A 22242-nucleotide genomic window follows, 5' to 3' on the forward strand; every position below is an offset into this window, starting at 1 on the left:
CTTAGTGTCAGCAAAAATAGGGACAGGATGAGGGAGAGGGGAGATGGGAGGAAGAAGAGAGCAAGGTTATGAGGACCTTTTCTGTCCTGTTGTTTTCCTTTTGGTCGGAAAGGGTGAGAAAGTTACTGAACATAACTGGAGCTATTGAACTGAACTGGCCCCAAGCTGTCTTAATTGTGTGAGAGAAAATCTGTGGTGTTTAGTCCTTCAGAGCAATTCTCATCATGGTGCTGGGGCCTGCTGGCTGCCATTGAGGTTCTGTAAAATTTGATTTTTGTACCTTCTCTGAGCTTTTTTTCTGCTGACCATTGTCCTTCTAACTCCATCCAGGCCTGGTTCCTCCATTCTCACCAGAGCTCCTTTTTTTTTTTTTTAAATTTTTTTTTTCTTTTAAGATTTTATTTATTTATTTGACAGACAGAGATCACAAGTAGGCACAGAGGCAGGCAGAGAGAGAAGAGGAAGCAGGCTTCCGGCTGAGCAGAGAGCCTGATGCGGGGCTCTATCCCAGGACCTGGGATCATGACCTGAGCTGAAGGCAGAGGCTTTAACCCACTGAGCCACCCAGGCGCCCCCAGAGCTCCTTTTTTTATTGGTGTTGTACATATTAATGGTTGGCTGATTAAAGCCACTCACAGTAAGGTGTCAACGATTACTCTGTTACTCCTCCTGCTGGGATATGTGCATATATTCACAGAGCTGTTGGAGAAATAAGAGGGGGCGAATCTTCAGTTGGTGGAAGTATGATATGTTTTGTAACCTTGTCTGCTTCGTATCCTTATTTTACAAATCCTAGGAACTCATTGACTCCATGATCTGTCTTTCAAGGAAAAAAGTTAAGAGAAGTTTCATCATTATCAAGGGTATGTCAAAAAGTGCTCGATGTCATTAAAGACATGGAAAAAACCCCAAGTTTCCATCAATGGATGAATAGATAAAAAGATGTGATACACACACACACACACACACACACACACAGGAATATTATTTAGCTATAAAAAAGAAGGAAATCCTGCAAAAATTTGCAAGAATGTGGATGAACCTCGAGGGTGGAATAAGTCACAGGTACCAGATAAAGATCAAATACTGTATGATCTCACTTAGATGTGGAATCTAAAAAAAACCCCAAACAAACAAACTCCTAGATACGGAGAACAGATTGGTGGTTGCCAGAGGCACGGAGTGGGGGTGGGGGGGTGGGGTCTGAAGCGTTGGGAGGGGGAAAATGGGTGGAGGTGGTCAACAAGTACAAACTTCCAATTGTAAGATAAATAAGTCCTGAGGATTAATATATAGCATGGTGACTAGTTAGTAATACAGTATAAGAGAATAGGTCTTAGGAGTTCTCATCACAAGAAAAAAATTCTAAGTATGTGCGTTGATGGATGTTAACCAGACTTCTTGTTGTGGTGATCACTTTGCAGTACATACATATATTAGATCATAATGTTGTACACCTGAAACTAATACAATGTTAAATATCCTTTATATCTCAAAACAAGAAAGAGAGTATGTCAAGAATATCTAAGTTGAACTGTATAGTAACTATTAAACTTGTAAATGTCCTTTGAGTATTTCTCTTTTTATAGTTGTTTTTTGTTGAAACTAATGAAATAAATATTTCTATTTATTATAAAAATAATTTCTTTAGTAATTCTGTTCATTTTGAATTATCTTTCTTTCAGAAATGTTTTATTCCTTTTCCCCGTGAGTAAAAATATGTTCAACCCATTGAAAAACAAATGTAAGCATTTTTTGGTACATCAGATGTTTATATCTCATGATAATGATGTAGATTAGGGTTTATATTCCTTATTCTCATCACCCCCCCTACTCTTTTTTTGACCCCCATTGGCCCCTTTAGCAGTGTGGTACACCACACAAATGTTTTTAAATGCGTAAAATAAAGTACATGGCATTATAAAGGAAAACCAGTTATTTTGAAAATCATTTACAAAATAGTTAAAAAGCCTGTGACAGAGTAATCTTTGTTTTTTATGAATACATTCAATATTGTGACCCAAGGTTGGTCCATAACTGTTGTGAGGGGATGAAGAGCCAAATGATTTTTCAGCTGTAATGTGAAGTGAAAATGGCTGTGAGTTTTGCTGGTAAGACAGCCAAAGTTACTACCGATCATGTGTTTTATGACTTATGTTTGTAATAAAAAGAGATGCAAATTTTTGTTAGGGTTAGTGAGATAGTTAATTTTTTTTCCTGTCCAAGTTCATGGACCCCTTGCTTTGTAATAACCCCTGAAGAAGCCTATGGCTTAAGAAGAGCATTATATCTGTACAGCAGTGTGCCATGAAGAGTATTTTTGCAGACAACAATTTGAAATGGAAATAACTTTTAAAAAATATTTATTTTAGAGAGAGAGAGAGCGTGAGCACAAGTGAGAGGGGCAGAGAGAGAGGGAGGAAGAATCTCGAGCAGATTTTGTGTGATTGTGGATTTGACATGGGGTTTGAACTCACAACCCTGAGATCATGACCTGAGCTGAAACCAGGAGTCAGGTGCGTAACTGTGCCACCGAGGTGCCCCTGAAATGGAAATAACTCTTCGTTGAGCCCTCCATATGCCAGGCACTATACTGGGCATGGTCAACAGAATTGACGAACACAACAGTTTTGGTGTCCATCTTCTGGGATATATTGATTAGTAGAAGAAACATACCAAACCCCAGAATGTACAAATAGTTGGATGTTTACTTGCTAGGGGATAAAGGTCCTGAAGTGCTGTCGTCATGTATGGGGAAGGGGCCTGAAATGGGTGCTAGTGGTGAGGGAAGCCATATTTAAGTTGACACTTGAGTATTACTGAGGGCAGAGCTTGCCTACAGAAAAACTTGAATGAGGACAGGGACTGGGAATGAGTGAGCAGAGACTGCGCCTTGAGGCTGGCAAAATGGGCAGTTTACACTTCATTGAGTAGTATTTTTAATCTTGGTGAAGAGCATAGTTTACCCTTGAGTTTGATGGCATACACATATTATTTAGTATATTAATGAGAGCTAGACACTTATGAACATTTTTTATTGTTTAAATCCTAAACATTTTCCCTCACCCAAATTCTCATTTGGCACAAATTCAAGGAAAACCTAAGGAGAGTTGAGAAAGTGCTTGGCTCCTCCGCCTCCTGAGCAATTTGAACAGAGACGTTTGCAGAAATGAATGCCTTACCTGGCTGTTCCTAGGCAGATAAGTGCTGTCACACCTGTGGATTTTAAGGCCACAGGCTCCACAGCCTGGCAGAGGCTTGGATGGAGTAGACCAGGATTGGGCTGTGCACAGAGGCAGGAATGTAACCATTCTGGTCCGGGCAGTTGGGGAGGGACTTTTCTCTCCACGATTCCCATACTGTTTGTCTCTGATTTTCAATTTGACTCCATCAAAGCACACTTTCCAGTGGACGGGTACATACATCTTTGTGACTCCAGACAACATGCATGGTTGGTTTATGAATCTTAAGCACCTTTGAAGGACATGCTGAGTCAACGAGAAATGGAAGTGACGTCTGATTCTACACATGGAGACGACGACGAAGGGTCACAGGCAGGTAATGAACCCTCGCTTAGAATGTTATGGTTGCTTAGATTTTTGTCCAGTGGTTGTAGACAGGAAACCCAGGCATGACTCAGTGAGCCAAGAATTAGTGTGAAAATTCCTGAGCAGCACATTCTAAATGAGGTTGTCCTCTGGGTGATCTTGGAATTAATTTTTTTTCCTCTGAATGTTATGAAAGGAGGTATTTACATGTAAAGAATCTTACAACGTCCGTCATGAACAGCATTTTGGAAATATGATGTGTCCTGTTTAAAACATTGTAGATCTTCGTGGATGGGCCACTTTTGGCCTCACAGCTTCATGCGGGGCCTGGCAGTGGAAGCATGTTTATGACTATCAATGTATGGGTGCCAGCGTCTAATGATACTCTGAAAATTATTCGTCACTTTCCTGTGATGCAAGATTTGCCCAAAAGTGTTTGTTGTCCGACAGTCATCGGGGGTTAGAAGTCACCCTGCCCCCGGCACCGTAAATGGGTTAGCGAACTGTATCCATGGAGCTACTCCAGATTTCCAATACTGGGTAATGAATTAATGTTGGTGGCGTGGCTGCAGTCATTTAATTTGTCCGTTCCTCTTTTGGTTTGTTCATTCACTCAATTTCATATCTGCTGGTGCCAAGTTCCATATAGACTGAGGAAACAAAGACAAATAAGGCAAGACCCTTGCTTAGGGGTCCTTGAACACAGTGATTCAGCGCAGTGTGATGAGAGGTATAATAATGTCCCACACGGGATGCTGTGGGACCACAGGTGAGGGGGAGTTAATTTCTGGTGTCTTTGCTCTTCCTTGGAGGGTCATTTTTCCAGAGGAGGGACCTGTGAGGTGACAGAGGAGAGTGTGGAAGAGAAAGATTCTTGGCCAAGGGAAAGTGTGTGTAATGGCAAAGGCATGTCGGGTGGTCATGTGGTGAGATGCCATTTCCATATTTATAGTGTTTCTCCTTTCTCACTGCCCATGGCGCCGTCCATGGCCGGCTTACGGCTCTGAGTACAGCCTCTTTACAGGCTCTTTCCTCTGCCTGGAGAACCCATCCTCCAGCCCTTGGCTAGCCCCTTTTCCTCTTTCTGGGATCGGGCACTGGATTAAATTGCCTCTCTTCCTACACGCCTGTCCTGACTGCCTGTCTGAAGCAGATCTCAGCCCGTCATCTCCTACCACTTGTCCTGTTGCTTGTTTTAGCCCACGAGTCACAATGCCAGTTGCTTTGGTGACTTTGTTGCTGATCAGTCCCCCTGACTGTGATCTCCGCTAGGGCAGGGACCAAGATTTTCTTGTTCACCAATGCGTCCGTAATTCTGTAATACCTTGCACAGTGCCTGGCCTGTAGGGATGGTAGATCCTTGCAAATGAATGAGTGCATGAATGGACAGATGTCACTTTAAAAACAAAGTACTCTTCATGTACTTGCTATTCCAGTTTATTCCTTGAATTTGAAGTAATTCTTAATTAGGCATTTAGGATCTTAGTTAAGAGTTTTATTCAGGACCTTTAAGAGATAAGAGAAGGTAGAGTTATTTTGCATCTTGGAAGGAATGACTTGAAAAATATTAGCATTCTTTAAATTGAATATATATGGATAAGAGGCATTCTATTTGGATTACTTAGGTTATAAATTAAAGGGAAGTTCATTAATTTAAAAAAGTTGAATGACAAATGCATTAAATGGACTTACACTTTTTTTTTTAAGATTTTTATTTATTTCTTTGAGAGAGAGAGCACACACATGAGCACTGTGGAAGGGCAGAGAGAGAGGGAGAGAGAATCCCAAGCAGACTCTATACTGAGCACAGAGTGGGACTGGATCCCAGGACCCTGAGATCCTGACCTGAGCAGAAGGCAGATGCTTAACCTACTGAGCCACCCAGGTGCCCCTAAATGGACTTATTCTTTATGGTAATTTTATACAATGGTTTATTACACTATATGTTTATTTGTACTTCTTAGTTCTCAGACATTTGACAATTTTGATGATTTAAGTTATCTGTGCCCTGAAATTTTATTTTTATAATTAATATCATTATCTAAGCCCTTTATCTTATATAAATCAGTGATGTTCTCACACTGATAGTCTTCTTTTTATTCAATACAGTATCAGTGCAGCAGACATTCTCCATCCATGGGTTCAGTCTTATGTCCTCTCCCTCTGCTCCTTCTCTCAGGTTTTATCATCCGTAAAGTGGCTTCATCTCTGCTACGTCTCGTCTGTACTCCTGTTTATCTCATACACATCACATTTAGCACATGTTCCATAACATAGTACCTACCCGTGGGTTATTTTTATTTTATTGGATAAGATAAGATTACACAAAAAAATTTATTTTGTATATTGTATAGTAATGGCGGGTGGAAAATGCTGTGTGACGTGGCACGTTGAAAGAAAGGAACATCCAAAGGCTCCAGTGATGATGACTGTTTTCCCCGTTCAGCCTCCTTGGAATGAGCATCCCTTGTGCATAGTCTGTTAATGCCAGCGGGTGGCTGACAGACATACTGACTTCAGCCAGGGGATGGATGGTTAGCAAATCCTGATCTGTTCATTAGGGAGAACTCTCACCCTTGGCTCCCAAATCTGACCTTCCGTTCTCTTTTTGAGGAAATGGGAAAAAAATGCATTTGTATACTGTTCTGAAGGTATGATTCTGGTTATCTTTATTTGTGAAGACAGATTTTTGTTTACCTGCTCGTTTGTTTTAGTCATTCATTTGCCAAGTGTATATTGCCCACCTATTCTATCCCAGGAGCTCTGCTGGTCCCTGGGCGTGAAAAAATGCTTTGGTGTGATCAATGTTTAAATTAGTTTGGAGTGAACTGTTTGGGGGAGAGGACGATGTGAAAGAAGTCATGTGTCAGCAGAGGCATACTTTGTGGTCTGGTAATTTTTTTTTTACAAAATTGCTACTGGCGAGAAAATGATGATGATTTGCACTTCTGACATCATTGCTAATGTTGGGTTTCTGGGCTTGGGCTCTTTGTGCTGCAGAGGCAAAAGGCGTTTCGAGAGGCTTAATTTCACCGGAACGCTGCACCTGTTGTTGGCTATTCTTGTGTATGAAATCCAGAACCTAGAGTCACTTGCTTTCATTTCCTTTTCCTCCCCCCTCTTTCCGGTGTGGAGGGGGTCAGGGTAGTCGTGCATGTGAAGAGTCACCACCTTCTTCCTTGAGGGTATGACTTTAATGCCCTCGAGAGCAAAAGTGTCAGGTCCTTCTGTCCTTCTGTTGCTGAAAGACTCCCACAGGAGCAGGCAGCAAGATTCTGAGGCCAGTGTTTGTGCCAGAGTTTGGGATGGGGTGGGGTGGGACCAGCTTTCAGCAGCTGTTGCTGCTACCTGATACTTGGAACTTTCCTGCAGTTGAGGAACAGCATTTCCTCTTGGTTTCATATGATTTTTGGCTATGGCTCTGAGGAAGAGAGGAAATACTGTATAGTATCATTTACTTTCAGGAAACGAACTTGGAAATCTCTGGGCTCCACGTTCGTTAAGGCCCTGCCCTGGAACACCAGTGAGCTGCTTTCGAAGGCTCACGACTGCAGGAAGGGAAAGCTGTGGGGCTGGGAGCTGGTTCTGGGGTTGAGAACGTCCAGAGCGACTTTGTGTTTCATCTGGTGTCACGAAACTACTTCATCTCTCAAATGAGAGATGTACCAAATATTGGTACAGCTTAGCTTGTAGGAAGTTTGCAGGCATCACTGAAAATAAACATGAAGAAGCCTTGAGTTCAGAGGTCCCTGAAGCTGGTGAGTTTTTACCGAGCAGTTACATTCTCATGTTCTAGTGCTCCCTGTGAGTTGGCAACCTCCAGGGAGATGTTTTAGTCCAACATGCTCAATTTAAAACTAAGTTGACTATATTTGCTTTGTTTATACTTTTGTTGATAGACAGATTTACTCATGGACCTTCTCCAAGGGGAACCATTTTATGGAAAGTTGAGCTTCATGTGGAGCCGGGCACAGATGACCTCGAGCTCCAAAGTTGGGCTTGGCCTCTTCTCCACCAGAGCCTGCCATGGGATAAGAGGGCCTGACTTTTGTTATTGCCTTATTTCTGGATCACTGTTTTCTCTTTTGTACCTTCTGGAATTGTTTCCAAGTTTCACCCTCCCGTCGTCCTCCCGGTTCTTTGTGACTTCTTGGAACGCTTTAACAATAGGCTGCTTGTGCGTTTCTTGCCCTCTGTAGCGATCACTCCCACCTTGTTTGCTCAGCCTCTGCCCTCTCCTTTCCCTTTTTACAGGCTCCAGCCTGTCTCAGTGCTTCGGCCCGATCCCCGCGGTGATAGCAAGTGCCACAGCCTCCCTTCTGTGGCACTTGGGTTGCATCACTCTGCCTGGCTTGGGAACTGGTTCTCAGTGCACTATGTGGAGCAGAGCAGGTGCTCAGCCAACCCGGCTTCGGGTCCTGGGACCTTTTTGCTAAGTCCTGAGGCTCATAAATTCTTGAGTGATAACCAGTACTGGCTTTTTTCTGTTTCTCACCTGGTTACCTCTTGGAAACTCTATCATCTCAGAAATCCTGGAGCTGATTGAAAATATGCCTGGTCAGTGCCTTGGCCTGGGTTCTGCCTCATGATTACCTGGATCCTTCCTTCAGAGTCTCCCCACGCTCAGCCCTGAGTTGTCACAAGTAGGGAATGACACCTCATTACCAAGTTGAGAGGTAGGACCCATGGGAGTTTGGGTGGGTGTGCCCATAATTAGATGGGACTATCTTTGTGTGGTATCAGCTGCAGGCGGAAAATACAGATGACTCACACACGTTAATACCCGTATCTCCTGAGTGCCAACATCCTCAGGTTTGCATAAGGGCCTAAGAGCTCCAGACAGCAGATGCTGGATTGAGATTGTCACTGCAAGTGACAGAACGGCAAAGTGTTATAAGGCCCGCGTCTGGATCTGTAGGCTGGTGTGCCCTGTGGTTGTGACTTAGGTAACTTTTCCCATGGAATGTTTTTATTGCTAACAATAAGGAGTAATCCCCTGCTTCTCTTCTTCATACTTTCTCATGAAGCATGATGGTTCTAGAACCTTCTGAAACTGGGGAAGTTGGCCTCACCATGCCAGCAGATGCACTTCAAGCAAAATCATTTGCTGACCTTTGTCCTGTGGACCAGCAGGTTGCCTCTGCTTTTAAAAATGATTCCACCTTTGTATTTCTGGAAGTGTCCTTGTCTGGCCACAGCTCTCTTCTCCCCTGTGGAGCCCCTTTCTGCAGTTTTGGGGTCTGCCCCAGTGCTGCAAGTTTTCATTTTGCCCCCCACGTAGACTGTGCCATCTCCCTTCTCTATCAGGTGGGCCCATCACACATGCTGTGCTGTTTGGATGTGAGAGCTGACCTGGGCTCCTCTTGCTGTCCTGCTCTGCTGTTAACTTCTGCTCTGATGGTATCTTCCACATCAGCTCCTTTCTCTTCTTTCAGGAAGTGTTCCTTTATTAAGTCCTTACAATGTGCCAGTCACTGTGCTAATGGATGGCAGCATTTCTTTTTCACCCGATTTATAAAAATAGAACATGCAAAACACTCAGAAAAATCACTTCCATTTTCTTCCTTTTAAAATAATGTTTAAAAATTCCACTTTCTTTTTAAAATGTTTGTGTTGTTTTGTTCATCTCTTTTGATGTCTACTTAAATAACTGTTCCTGCTCCTTGCAGAACCCTGGCAATGACCTTACTTTCTTCTGCTAGAGTGGGATGCTTGCTTCTGGAGTGGCCATCCCAGGGACCTCTGCCTTCAGCAGCCAGTCCTGCAGGGCTCCTTCTGCTGGCCTGGCAGACTGGATTCTGGCTGCTACAAAGCCTTGGCATCACTCAGCAGCCATGTAGTGTCAGCCTCTTCTAACACAGATGGCTCTCAGCTCCTGGGCCTCACCTCTGTTGATTCCTGGCCGTGGCCATTTCTGTTTGGAAGTAGCATAACTGTTGAGAAACCCTGCTACACGTGTGTGCACACATACACACACACACGCAGGAGGTCTGCCCTGGGAGGGAACCCCAGTTTCCTACTCAGACCTCTTCTCATCTATCTGGGTGGAGGGAGTGGACATGTGCACCTACCACCTCTCTCTACCCATCTCGTTAAGGGATTTGGTGGTACTCCTTCCTTACTTCTGAATCTCACTACTTCTGTACAATTTTCCTGAGATAACTGTAAGAACGTTTATAATTTAATCCTCAAATACAACTTCTAGGAATTTTTCTCTTAATTCATCATTCTAAGTAGGTATTTTTGGCTATTTACATGCTAGGAAGTAAAACTAAGAATACTTTAAAAAATAGGATATCTTTCCTCCTTCACTGGCCTGTTCTTTAAGTTTGCATCTGAGGTCAGCCTCTGTGTGATTGGGGATAAAGTCTAAGCTCTTCAGTGGTGGGCATTTTGGCTTAATTCTCTCTAATGTAATTTTGTTGATTATAATGGCATTCCATTCCATTAATATACTAATATGGAAACAAAGGCATGATTTCAGATTTTATTTATATCTTTGTGCTTTGGAAAAACAGTCTCATGAGAAATCACTCAGCCCATGAAATACCATCCTTGATGTTACTTTTTTGGTTTTGCTTGTTTTTAGAAAAGTTTTCCTGGCTTTTCCTCTTTATAATTGTTTTAACTGTACCAGCAGTAGCGTTGTGAGTATTTTTAGATATGTTATTAAAGTCAAGTGAAAAATCCTTGTCATGTCAGCACGTGGGATTTTGTTAATCTTTAATGTGAGCAAGAAATAAGGTAGAGGGGCACCTGGGTGGCTCAGTGGGTTAACCTCTGCCTTTGGCTCAGGTCGTGATCTTGGGGTCCTGGGATAGACCCCGCATTGGGCTCTCTGCTCAGCAGGGATCCTGCTCCCAGCCCCTCTCTGCCTATATGTGATCTCTGTCTGTCAAATAAATAAATAAATAAAATCTAAAAAAAAAAAAAAAAAAAAAAAAAAAGGAAAAGAAACAAGGTAGGATTTCCTAGCTAGAAAAAAGAAATGAGTTAAAATATCCTGTTACACTCGTTTTTTTATTAGAGAAGTTGTATTCTAAACAATAATTACTCTGATGAAAATATGAAGGGGATTGAATTCGGCTGTGAGAATCTTGAGGGGCAGAGACTATACCGTTTCTGTAATGCTGTGTAGATGGTATGGACAAATAGGGGAGTTAGTTCAGATGGTGGAGACCTGTGTAAACTTCATGAAGATGATGAAATAATCACCCCTCCCCCTTTTTGGCATGGGAAATGTTTAAGGATTATGAGTCATTGGGAGTTGTAGATATTTTAGAAAGATCACTCTGGGGAATCTGGAAAGGGGGATTGGCGTGGGGAGAGCCTGGAGGCAGAAGGGACACTGCAGGTGGCTTTGTTGGGAGATGGAGTGAAAGAGAATGTGGTTGAGGTAGGCGGGAGATGAAAAAGGTCACAGATTTCATAGGCAGTTCCACCATCCCTCATGTGCAGTGAGAGTAGTTTAAAAGAACTCTGAACACCAAAAGATACTTTCTTTGTACTTCATTTAACAGTAAACTCTAGCTTGACCTAAATTCATTTGTTGGTGAAATCTGACTTGAATTGCTAGGGTGCTTTTAAAAAAAGCTCTCCTTATCTCACCATTCATGACACACACATATTTCTTGCAGAACTATTAATACTTTTGCTTGGGGGGAAATTGCTCTGAATCTTGCTGTTTTGTTTTGTTTTAACGTAACCTATTCCCTCTTGTGCTCTATTAACTTGGCTCAAGTGGGAAAAGTTCTAGTTCAGTGAAACAACTGGTTTAAGGGTTTGGGAAAGGGGTTGTGAAGCTCTGTTTGACCTTATGTTTACGCGGTAAGGTTGATAAGACTGACAAGAGTAAATATGAAGAGACTTGTGGAAGAAAAGAACATTCCCAGCTGGGAAGGCTCCGTGGTTAACGATGACACCTCCTCATTAGCTTGAGAAGATATGATCTCTCTTGGAGAGATCAGAAATGTTCATGAAATGCTACATGATTTATTGAAAAGGACACAGCCTAGATGTTTGAAATGCTTGTGTGCAGGACCTTGGACTGAATCACGAATCCCTAGGAAAAGAGGACAGTGGAGAAATTTGTACATGACCTATGGGGTAGTTCGTAGTGTTGCATAAGGGCTAATTGTCTGGTTTGACAGTCATCCTCTGGTTATGTAATATGGTAATGTCTGGGGAGGCTAGGAGAGGGGAATATGAGAACTCTTGGTACTATTTTTACACCTTTTTTGGTAAATCTGAAATTGTTTCAGGTTCTACAATAGAGAAAAACAGTTGCTCATCATACCAGACATGACGTCATCATCCCTGCTGCTTTTATGTGGAGAATATCTATTAGTTGGAGCATGGTTTTCTTGGAGATTTGACGTCTGTAATAGCAAGTCCAGTAAAATTTCAAAGTCAGATCTTCTCCCTCTCTAATTTTTTTTTTAAAGATTTTATTTATTTATTTGACAGAAAGAGATGACAAGTAGGCTGAGAGGCAGGCAGAGAGAGAGGAGGAAGCAGGCTCCCTGCAAAGCAGAGAGCCCGATGTGGGACTCAATCCCAGGACCCTGAGATCATGACCTGAGCTGAAGGCAGAGGCTTAACCAACACTGAGCCACCCAGGTACCCCCTCTCTAAAAATTATTTTTAAAGCTGACCTTGTTTTTTATCATAAGATTAATTTAGCATTTTGTGATCTGAGAAAAATGTTTGATTCTAGCCCAAGTGCACGTGGAAGAATTACTCATCGAAGCTAGTAGTGTCTAGAGAGTTCTCAGGAAGTGCTCTAATGTCAGTGTTCACTTGTACTTGGCCTCCCTGGTGTTGGATGGTGTGTTTGTTGCTAGATTTTGTCTGCTGCTTTGCAGGGTTGGATGTAGGTTCATTAGTTAGGACTGACTGTTACAGTGAGATGTTCAAAGCCAAGATGGTTTATAGATAACAGAAGGGTTGAAGAAAATGCGTGCCTTCCACAGCAAGGTCAGCTCACCAGTGCTTGACCTTGTGGAAGCTGCTGGGCGTGTGCCTCCCCCATAGAGAGAGCTTAGTCTCCCAGTGGCTGTCTTGCTTCTATACCACCTCCTGGAATTCCAGCTGATTCGTTCTGTGATTCTCTCTCCAGTCCAGTCCTTTCTTTCCTTTTCGATGAGACAGTAGACCTAGGCTGGCAGCCAGTTGCTGTTGAACTATAATGGAGCTAGTGGTATGTACCAAATTTGATTATTGCTGTCAACACTAGATTGAATAAGAAAGTGCATACCCTCAACAGATACTTGCAACATAAATGGTCTATTGATTTCCTAAGAACTAGAAATGAGGTCAACGTGTAATCTAGCAGAAAGGGTCTGTGGATAGAGTGGGTTCTCATATTACAAACAATTTAAAAAAGTGCCCCCTGTTAGATCTTTTTAGAAGAACTTTCAGATGCCTTTGATAAGCTGATCGTTGTTTCTGATTTTCTTCACCATCAAGTTTTTATAGCAACTCTGATAGAGGCTTTGTGCTTGTGTTTGATCAAGGGTTTGCTTTTCTTGCATGGAACCTACTTTAGAAGTTGTACTAGTTGACACAGGCCATATTTGCTCCTGAGCTGTAATGACATTTCCACTTAGCTTAATATGAATGTTTTAGATATTTCCCACAATGGAAAGTTCTATTTGACATAGGAAAGTTCAGCGGCTAGTTTCATAGTTAGCTGTAGGCCAAGAAATAACTAAAACAATGGATTAGATAGAGCTGCCTTGGGACATGGAATATTTCTTAGGAGAGGGATGAATCATGTTATTAATACATGTTGTAAGGCTTGAGGTCTTACATTGGAAAATAAAGAAAAAAGTTATTTTTTAAAGCTTATGGCATTTTTGTATTTTCTTTGTCATATTTTATATAGGTTTTATTTTGTTCATTTTTCTTTTTTTAGGGATCAAGAGAATGAAAATCCTAAAATAGGTTGTTTTAGGAAAGAGATAATTAACATCATTGTACATGAATTTGTTCAAATGGAACATGAAGTCTGAAAAAACTGTAATTCCTCTGAATGAGATTAGATAATCTCTTTGCTTTAGAAAAAAACCCTATAACCTCTTTGAATTAGAGTTTTTGAATTTAAAATTAGATAATTTTTTGAATTAGATCGGATAATTCCTTTGAATTAGAATAATCACTGTCCTCCCCATATCACATTTCCTTTTTACTTGAAGTATGGATGATACACACTGTTACTTTCAGGTGTACAACATAGTGCGATTAGATAATTGTGTATGTTACACCATGCTTGCTCTTGGTAAGTATAGTTACCATCAGTCATCATACAAAGTTATGACACTGTTATTGACTGTATTCCCTATCCTGTACTTTTCATTTCTGAGACTTATTGATTTTATAACTGAAAGTTTGTACTTCTTAATCCCCTTGGCCTATTTTTCCCACCACCCACCTGCTCCCCTCTGGCAATCACAGGTTTGTTCTCTGTATTTATGAGTCTGTTTTTATTTGTTTGTTTGGTTTCTTAGCTCCATGTATAAATGAAATCATATGGAATTTATCTGTCTCTGTCTGATGTATTTCACTCAGCATAATACCTTCCAGGTCCCTCTGTGTGGTTGTGGATGGCAAGATCTCATTCTTTCTTAGGACTGAGTAGTATAGATATGATATATCTATATATGCCACAGCTTCTTTATCCATTTCTTTATCGAGGGACCCTTAGATTGCTTCCATATTTGGCTATTTTAAATAATACTGTGATAAGCTTAGGGGTGCATATATCTTTCTGACCAAAATCCCATTTTTAAGAGGTAAGGGGAAAATATTGCTAGTATCTAGATCCTGACCTCTTCCTCTTGGCTACCTTCAAAATTTGTGAGATTCTCAGTTGTGAGCCATACCTGGTCTAGAATTTCTTCTTATACATAGTTAGGGCTGTTCAGAGGCTGCTTTAGTTGATTCTGTTTGCTTATTATTATTATTTTTTAGAGTTTGCTTATTGTATTTTAGAGAGAGAGAGAGTGTGTGTGTGAGTTGGGGGTGGGAGGGGCAGAGGAAGAGGGAGAGAGAAACTCTCCAGCAGACTCCCTGCTGATCAAGGAGCCCCACATGGGGCTCCATCCTGTGACCTGGGGCCAAAACCAATAGTAGGACACTTAACTGACTGAACCACCCAGACACCACTGAACCTATTTGTACTTAAGAGGAAGACACAGATGGGAAGACAAAAGGAAAGGAATGATTTGCCAATGATTGAAATATCATATTTACATTGAGAATTTCATCTTAAACGTTTTCTGGAGCAGCCCTTTGGTAGAGAAAGAAGGGCCAGCTGCTCTAGCAGCTTCTTACTGGAGATAGGATTCAAAGGGCAGCATTTAGTTAGCTGGTATGAACCCGTACAGCTGTGCCAGTTAAAAATGTTGACACTTTTTCATACCGGTTGGAAAATAGCCACCATTCAAGCCAGACACCATAAGGTCTCATTTTGGCACTGTAGCCAGTATCCATTTTAAGTGGTCCCCATGCTTTACTGGTGGTTCTGTATTTTGAGTTTTGAGTCCTGCCTACAAGAATGGAGATGTTTTTGGACCACTGATAAAATTACGCTTTGGTAACCACCAGGGAAATGAATATCAAACCACAGTGAGAAGTCCATTCATACTGACTAGGATGGCTTTAATTAAAAAGGCAGATAATAATAAGTGTTGATGACTACGTGGGTGACCTGGAACCTTCATACAAGCTGGTGGGAATGTAGGGTGGTGCAGCCACTTTGGAAAACTGTGGTTTTTCCAAACCAACAGAACCTCTGCTGGTTCTTCCAAAATGTTAACCATGGAGTTACTATATGACCTAGCAGTCCTATAGAGAATTGAAAACACATCAACATAAAAACATGTTTGTGAATGCTCATAGCAACATTATTTGTATTAGCCAAAGGTTAAATACAACCCAAATGTCCATCATCTAATGAATGAATAAATAAAGTGTGGGGTATTTATACAATGGAATATCATCCAACCATCAAGAGACGTGATGTACTGATAACATGCTACAACGTGGATGAACTTTGAAAACATACTAAATCGAAGAAGCCTGTCACAAAAGTCCACATATGCTATGAATTTATTTATATGAAATGTTCAGGGAAAGAAAGCCTATAGTGACCTAAAAGTAGATTTTCATGGTTGTCTAGGGCTGGCCAGTGGGGGAGAAAACAGAGAGAGACTGCTTTTTGGGGTGATGAAAGTGTCCTGAAATGCATTGTGGTGATGGATGCATATAACTCTGTGAATATAGTAATAATCCTGGAATTCGGTCCTTTAAATGGGTTAATTGCATACTGTGTGAATTATATGTCAATGAAGCTCTTACCAAAAAGAATTGGCACTTGGGTGGCTCAGTCGGTTAAGCGTCTTCCTTTGGCTCAGGTCATGATCCCAGAGTCCTGGCATCGAGCCCTGCGTCGGGCTCTCTGCTCTGTGTGGAACTTGCTTCTCCCTCTGACCCCCATCCCCTGTGCACACACTCTCTCTCTCTCAAATAAATAAAATCTGTGTTTAAAAAAAAAAAGAAAAGAAAAGAAAAGAAAAGAACTGGGCTTTGACCATGTGGCATAGTCTATGGCACTGTGCCTTTGGTGGCTTTCTCCTCACAACAATCTGAGGAAACAGGTGGGGCCGCTACTCCCATTTTACAGATTTGCAGATTGTATTAGAAAGTATTTTGCTGGAGTCCTACAGCTCTAATCTAGGAAACACACAGAGATAAGGAAGAGGAGAGTGGGGCAAGTCCTGGCAAGTTCTCTTGATCATACCTCAGCCAGTAGTGGGGACAGATATGGCTTTTACCTTAAGCCCCTGTGTATCCAGGCAAAGGTACATATTCCATGGAATAGGAAAATCTTTGCTTATAAGTGAAAAGTTTCTATTTCAAAGCAGGAGGGAGAGAAAGAATAGAGAAAGAAGAGGGCGAGGCACTATGGGTCATGATTTTTCTCACTTGTTGTGTGTGGATAACCTGTGCAGAGCAAGAGAACCCAGCACATACACAGAATCACATAGACTGGAAAATATGAGTCAAAAGTTTTACTTCTTATTTTATAACTCTGTGTAGTGAAGCTTATTTTTTCCCCCACAATAGTAGTGTGTAAGGGATTAAGCAGAAATGCTTTTGAATTTCATTTCTCCAAGGTATATATGCATATTAAAGGAAAATAACAAGTCCAATTTACTCTTTGAAGTATAGTTAATATGTAACCAAACTCTTCAGCCCCATTGGGCACCCAGGGCAAATGCCTCTATTTATATATACACAGTAGGTAGGGAGGTGGGTGGAGGTGTCCCTTACCAGCCAACACTGTCAAAACAGGAAGCAAAGTTATAATCTCCTTGTAGTAGATTAGAAACATTCAAAGGCCCTGAGTTGTGACAATTAAAAAGAAAAAAAAAAAACCACACAAGACAACAACAACAACAGTAATAAAAAAACGACCTAAGGAGTTTTCACTGACTACTGAGTGTAACTTCCTGTCTGGTGTGCAGAAGAGGCTGGGTTCGGTTTAGTCAGATCCTCTCATGGGAAAAATAAAAGCCACCCCAAAACAGGACATCCCAGTGTGCAGTTCGCAGGCTGCTTTTGTTGTCCACTTCCCCTGCATCTTTTTTCCCTCGTCACTCAAGCCCTTGCAGGTGATGAGTGGCCCAGCAGCCTCCCCGTTTCGTTGGAAAAAGTGCAGACTTGACTTTCCAGGGCCAGGAGCTCTCCAGGCCTGCAAGCAGTTACTAGGTAAGTCTGTCAGCCTGCATGATTTCCAGCCCGGGAGGTTTAGAAAAGGGGACGAGAGCAAAGACAGGGATTCTCCTAGTCTCTTACTGAACAGTGGGATTTGTTAAGTAGCAGAGCCGGGAAGGCAGGGCCTGCCTGGTGAGGGGACCAGACCAGTTTGCGCTTCCTGACTCCACATCTGTCTAGACTGGTCTGCTTCATCCTTGTCTTCGAATGTGATTGTTTGCCAGTTACTGGCTTCTTTAGAAGAAGCACTTAGGGGTCTATAAATCCGCTGTGACAAATGTGCATCAGTTTACCTCCCTGTATTTTCAAAGTTGTTTATTACGTGGTTTGCCTATTTACTGTGTAAACTTTCCTCTGTGCCGTTGGGTGGTGACAGAGCTCATCCCTGCTGTACCTGCCTGTTTTATTGTACCGGCTAAAAAGATATTTTCCCTTTTAAAATATGTGGTATAGAGCTGATCGAAGGGTGAAGGGGACATTTGTACTTTGAGAGGGGACTGTAAGTGACGGGGTTTTTGTTTTAGTACAGTGCTGTCCAGGAGAAACAGAGATGCAAAACTTCATTCTGGACGTGGTCATGGACGTTTCTCAATTGGGGTTCACCTCTAGGGTGACCTAGCTTTCCTGATCGGTCAGACGTCCATATCTTGTATAATGCATGTATTCACGTACCGGTCTTATAATCTCTGAGAAAAAGGAACAAAACTCAAGTGATGGGTATGTTTGACCTCACATTCATGCTTGAATGTTATCACTGTGGGAAAACTTTCAGGCTGGCTAGAATTTTTGCAATATGTGTTTCTTCCCTTTGGAATCACTCTTTACCTCTTGTTGTTTTCCTTCCTAACTCTGTGGGAATGAGGTGGTCAGTGCTGGTAGGCATGTTTAAACTAAAGAGTTGGAGCAGTCCCTATTTTCTTAGTCAGTTTGGTTTCTTGGCCAAGTGTAAGAGGAGATCAGCGGGCTATTACTCACTTCTTTTGCTGTTACTTTTCTCTCTTACTTAAAGAATAATATGCTCTCAACTGAAAATTAAAATACTGTTCAGGGACCAGAATTAAAACCCCTTGCATAGGAAAGGACTGTGGCATCACGGCCTTTGCCTTTCCGAGGTATCTCTGGACTCTGATTTAATCTTCTTCCTCTGGCATTAATAGTCCCCACAGTCGGCTTGTCTGTGTGTTGCTGCAAAGGAAGGGTTCCAAGTAACTATGGTAGTGAAATCAAACAACAGGAGAAAAATACAAACAAATCTTTAAATAGTAAAGCACATTTTAAACTGAGTAGACTGTAGATTAAATATGAATTCTGGTCCATTTAGCTAGCATTCTCTCCTGCCCTCTGACCATTCCAATTGCTTTAGGAAAAGTGAAACCATTAGAAACAAAAATTTTCAAGGCATATTCTTTTAATAAAAAATAGCAAACCCATGTGTACTTGATTTCAAATTCCACAAAGGCCTAGGCTCTCTTTTCACTGGTTTTTGGTGAACTGAATATTTTTGTATCTGCTGCGTAGATCTCTAGTGTTCTTGTTAGAAATAAAGATACAAAAAATACATTTTTAATGGATGATATATTTCATTGCAACCCATGGCCTTTTCTGATTTTCAGAGCAGCTTTTATAACATTAAAATTTGGGATGAATCCTTTTTTTTTTTTTGGATGAATTCTTTATTTACAAACTTTAAGTGAGGTAGAAAGAATAAAACCGTAAGTGTTTTATGTTAAACTTTTGACTATAAAGAGTTGATATGCAAAAGATGTTGCAGAATTTAAAGGGAATAATAAAAAACAAGGTATAAAGTAGAGGGAATTTTAGATACATATTTGCTCAAAATTAGCTATTCAGTGTTATTTTTGAAATTGCTGATCCTTTGGTCTATGGTATGATCTGGAATGGGGAACCCAGTGTATTTGCCCCCCAGCCATCCGCTGAGATACAACAGGGAAAAACAGGATAAGTTGAAATCTGAATTTCTATACCTGTCTATCCATTTATGTATCTATCATCTGTCTTTCTTTGATATTGAATATTTTTATTTTACAATATTAACCCAAAGCTTTTGTGACATAATTCTTTTCCTTTTCTTAATCTTGATGTCTGTGTACAAATGATCAAATGTTAAAAATAATCTAATTGTGGGAGACCAAAGTTAAAAAACAGTCTTGAAATGTGACATAGAAAATTATTTGGTGCTGTTCTATGGCTGGCAGGCGTCTAGTAATGCACAGATGATTTATGTCTAGGAGTTGCCCTGCTCAGGAAGCCACTGCTGGGAGGCCCAGCTTTTCTCATCATCCTTCCTGCTTGCTTGGCGGCTGACAGGACTCTATGTCAGCCGTTTCCTTTTGAGATGAGTTGGTTAAAATATCTGCAGCCTTGGGTCCACGTTAGAATCACCAGTGTTGAAGCCCCACAGCCAGAGGTTCTGATTTAAGCAGATTGAGGCCTTGACTTTGTAGCTCTTCAAAAACCCTGAGTGATTCTACTACAGATTCAAGGTGGAGAAGCACAAGGGAATGTTACTTGTTCCCTGTGAGACTGAAAGCTCCAGGAAGACGGCAAGAAGGAACCTTTGTCACCATTGTACCCAGCACCTAACTGTGTGCCTGGCATGCAGGAGAGGCTTAGTATCTGTTTGTGGGAATGAATGAATCAATTCCTCTGAGTAACAGGAAGGCTGGGAGAGGGTTGGATCTCTTCGTTTCCGGTTGGTGCTGATGTAGGAGAGTATTATATTAGACTGTGGCTCCACTGAATACCAGCTGTCATCTGGGAAGAAGCTCCTGGAGGAGATCATAGGGGAACCGGCTATCCTTGGGGCACACGAAACAGCCCTCTCAAGAGACAAGCCTGGCAGTTGGCAGTGTCTTCATGAAGCAAGGCAGGTTGAGAATTTTGGAACAAGAACTTCATGAAGGGCTGGGGTGTCTGTATGTGTGAACGTGGAGGTGGGGCTGGTGGGGGGACACTACCAGGAGGTTCTCTGGAAGGACGTGTGTAAGGGTTAATTCGAAAGGAAGGAGTGTGTTTATCTATGCCAGATATTAAGGGCTTCCTGACTTGCTGGTTGACTGCATCAGAGTGGAGTGAAGTTAGTCTGGGAAAACTTCTCAGAGCTTATGAATTTTAAGCTGATCTTAATGTTTATAGAGAAAATGCATTGTTGGCTTGTAAGACCAGGTGGAATATAATTTGCAGAGGGGAGAGGGAAAATTGTTAAACTGGACAAAGAAGGGTGGACAGAGTGAGTTGTTTGAAACAAGAGAATTTGGGGTGAAATTCAGATATATGACTAATATGGTATTGAACAGCCATTCAAGGTATGGACCAGGGTCTCAGTTCCCCCTATAATTGACCGTGTAAGTTACTGAACCTCTGAGCTAGGTCTCCAAATGATTCAGATTCCCCAGGGGGCATTTTAAAGCACCTTGCAAACTGTATGAACATTCAAGGTAAATAAAAAGAATAAGTTCTGTAAAAATTATAAAAATCTAGTCAGTTGATGGTGAGCTTTGCCTGATGCCTAGAGTCTAGGCATAGGAAAACAAAGATGATGTTCATTATGGTGCTTAAAATATGTTTAAGCTGACGCTGTGCACCCTGCCATCATTTTTGTTGTATTTTTCCTTGGCATTACTTGAAAGGTACGCTCATGACATGGGTGCTGGATCCGTTTCATGTTACAGTTGGGTTCTTTGACCCTTATTTTGAGGGCACCAGGTGCTTCCTATTCTAACATTTGCCAATTCCAGATTTGGTTGGAGGGCCACTGAAGAGGCTGGTAGGAGCAAGGACTGGGAGGAATGCTGATAGTATCTGGGTGCAGTGACTTGCTCGATCCTGCCCCAATATTTTGCCCTTGATTTGAATAGTTCAGTGAACTGGCATCTCAAGTAGTTTTTTCCCACGGAACTAGAACTTTCATTGTTCTGCAGAGGAAGATGAGTCATAGCCTAGTTTTAACATTGTGTCAAAGTGAAATTTTAATCTAGGACTAAAGGAACACAGGTCCAACTTTCTGTCTAAAGCAGAGGATTGAAACTTGGATTGTGAGCTGGGCAAACGAAAATGTGGTTCCCAGTGAGGGTGGCTGTCAAGTTAGGTATTTTACTAAGAAATTTTCGGTCCCAAATGTAATTCTTTTTTTTTTTTTTTTTTTAAGATTTTATTTATTTATTTGACAGAGAGAGATCACAAGTCGGCAGAGAGGCAGGCAGAGTGAGAGGGGGGAGGCAGGCTTGCCACTGAGCAGAGAGCCCTACTCGGGGATCGATTCCAGGACCCTGGGATCATGACCTGAGCTGAAGGCAGAGGCTTTAACCCACTGAGCCACCCAGGCAACCCCTAAACGTAATTCTTAATAATGTACTTAAGCACCTTAAAAAAACACAAAAAACCTTAAGTAATCAGCTTCTTTCTAAAAAAAATTCAGTGCAGAATAAACATTATACAGAGTAGAAAATTGTCATTCCCTCTCCCCATCCATAGCCATTGTTAATAGTTTTGTTTGTCCTGCCACACCTTTTCCTATGAATATACAAATGTGCAGTTTTATATCCAAGTTCCCACAAGCAGTGTGGTTTTTATTCTTGAACCAGTGTCGGAAACATCCAGCATTAGTAGCATCCCCTTAAAAAAAATTGCTGGAAGTAATGAAATGTGTACATATATCTTAGTTCATTTAGGTAATTACTGGGGGCAGATAAGTGTTACTGTTAAGTTGCTGTCCATGAAGTGTAGAGAGATGAAAAGTAGTATATAAAGGTTTGAATTTACATTTGCTTTTTTTTTTTAAAGATTTTATTTATTTATTTGACAGACAGAGATCACAAGTAGGCAGAGAGGCAGGCAGAGAGAGAGGAAGGGAAGCAGGCTCCCTGCTGAGCAGAGAGCCGGACGCAGGGCTCCA

At 41.5% G+C, this 22242-nt stretch overlaps 1 protein-coding gene across 5 annotated transcripts in view; it reads left to right on the forward strand.

Annotated features, from left to right (window-relative positions):
- UTRN (utrophin) overlaps positions 1-22242 on the forward strand; it is a 513165-nt gene that overhangs the window by 37562 nt on the left and 453361 nt on the right. For 2 of the 5 annotated variants that reach the window (XM_047733708.1, XM_047733709.1), the window contains exon 1: positions 17096-17321. The exons of 2 other annotated variants lie outside the window; for them this stretch is intronic. In XM_047733708.1, coding sequence (XP_047589664.1) covers positions 17111-17321 — 211 coding nt within the window. In that variant the 5' untranslated portion in view covers positions 17096-17110. Of the gene's footprint in view, positions 1-3426; positions 3559-17095; positions 17322-22242 lie in introns of those variants that run through there. One more of the 5 variants, XM_047733712.1, reaches the window with a different exon arrangement.

The sequence above is a fragment of the Lutra lutra genome, chromosome 6, assembly GCF_902655055.1.
Source record: "Lutra lutra chromosome 6, mLutLut1.2, whole genome shotgun sequence".
Classification (NCBI taxonomy): domain Eukaryota; kingdom Metazoa; phylum Chordata; class Mammalia; order Carnivora; family Mustelidae; genus Lutra; species Lutra lutra.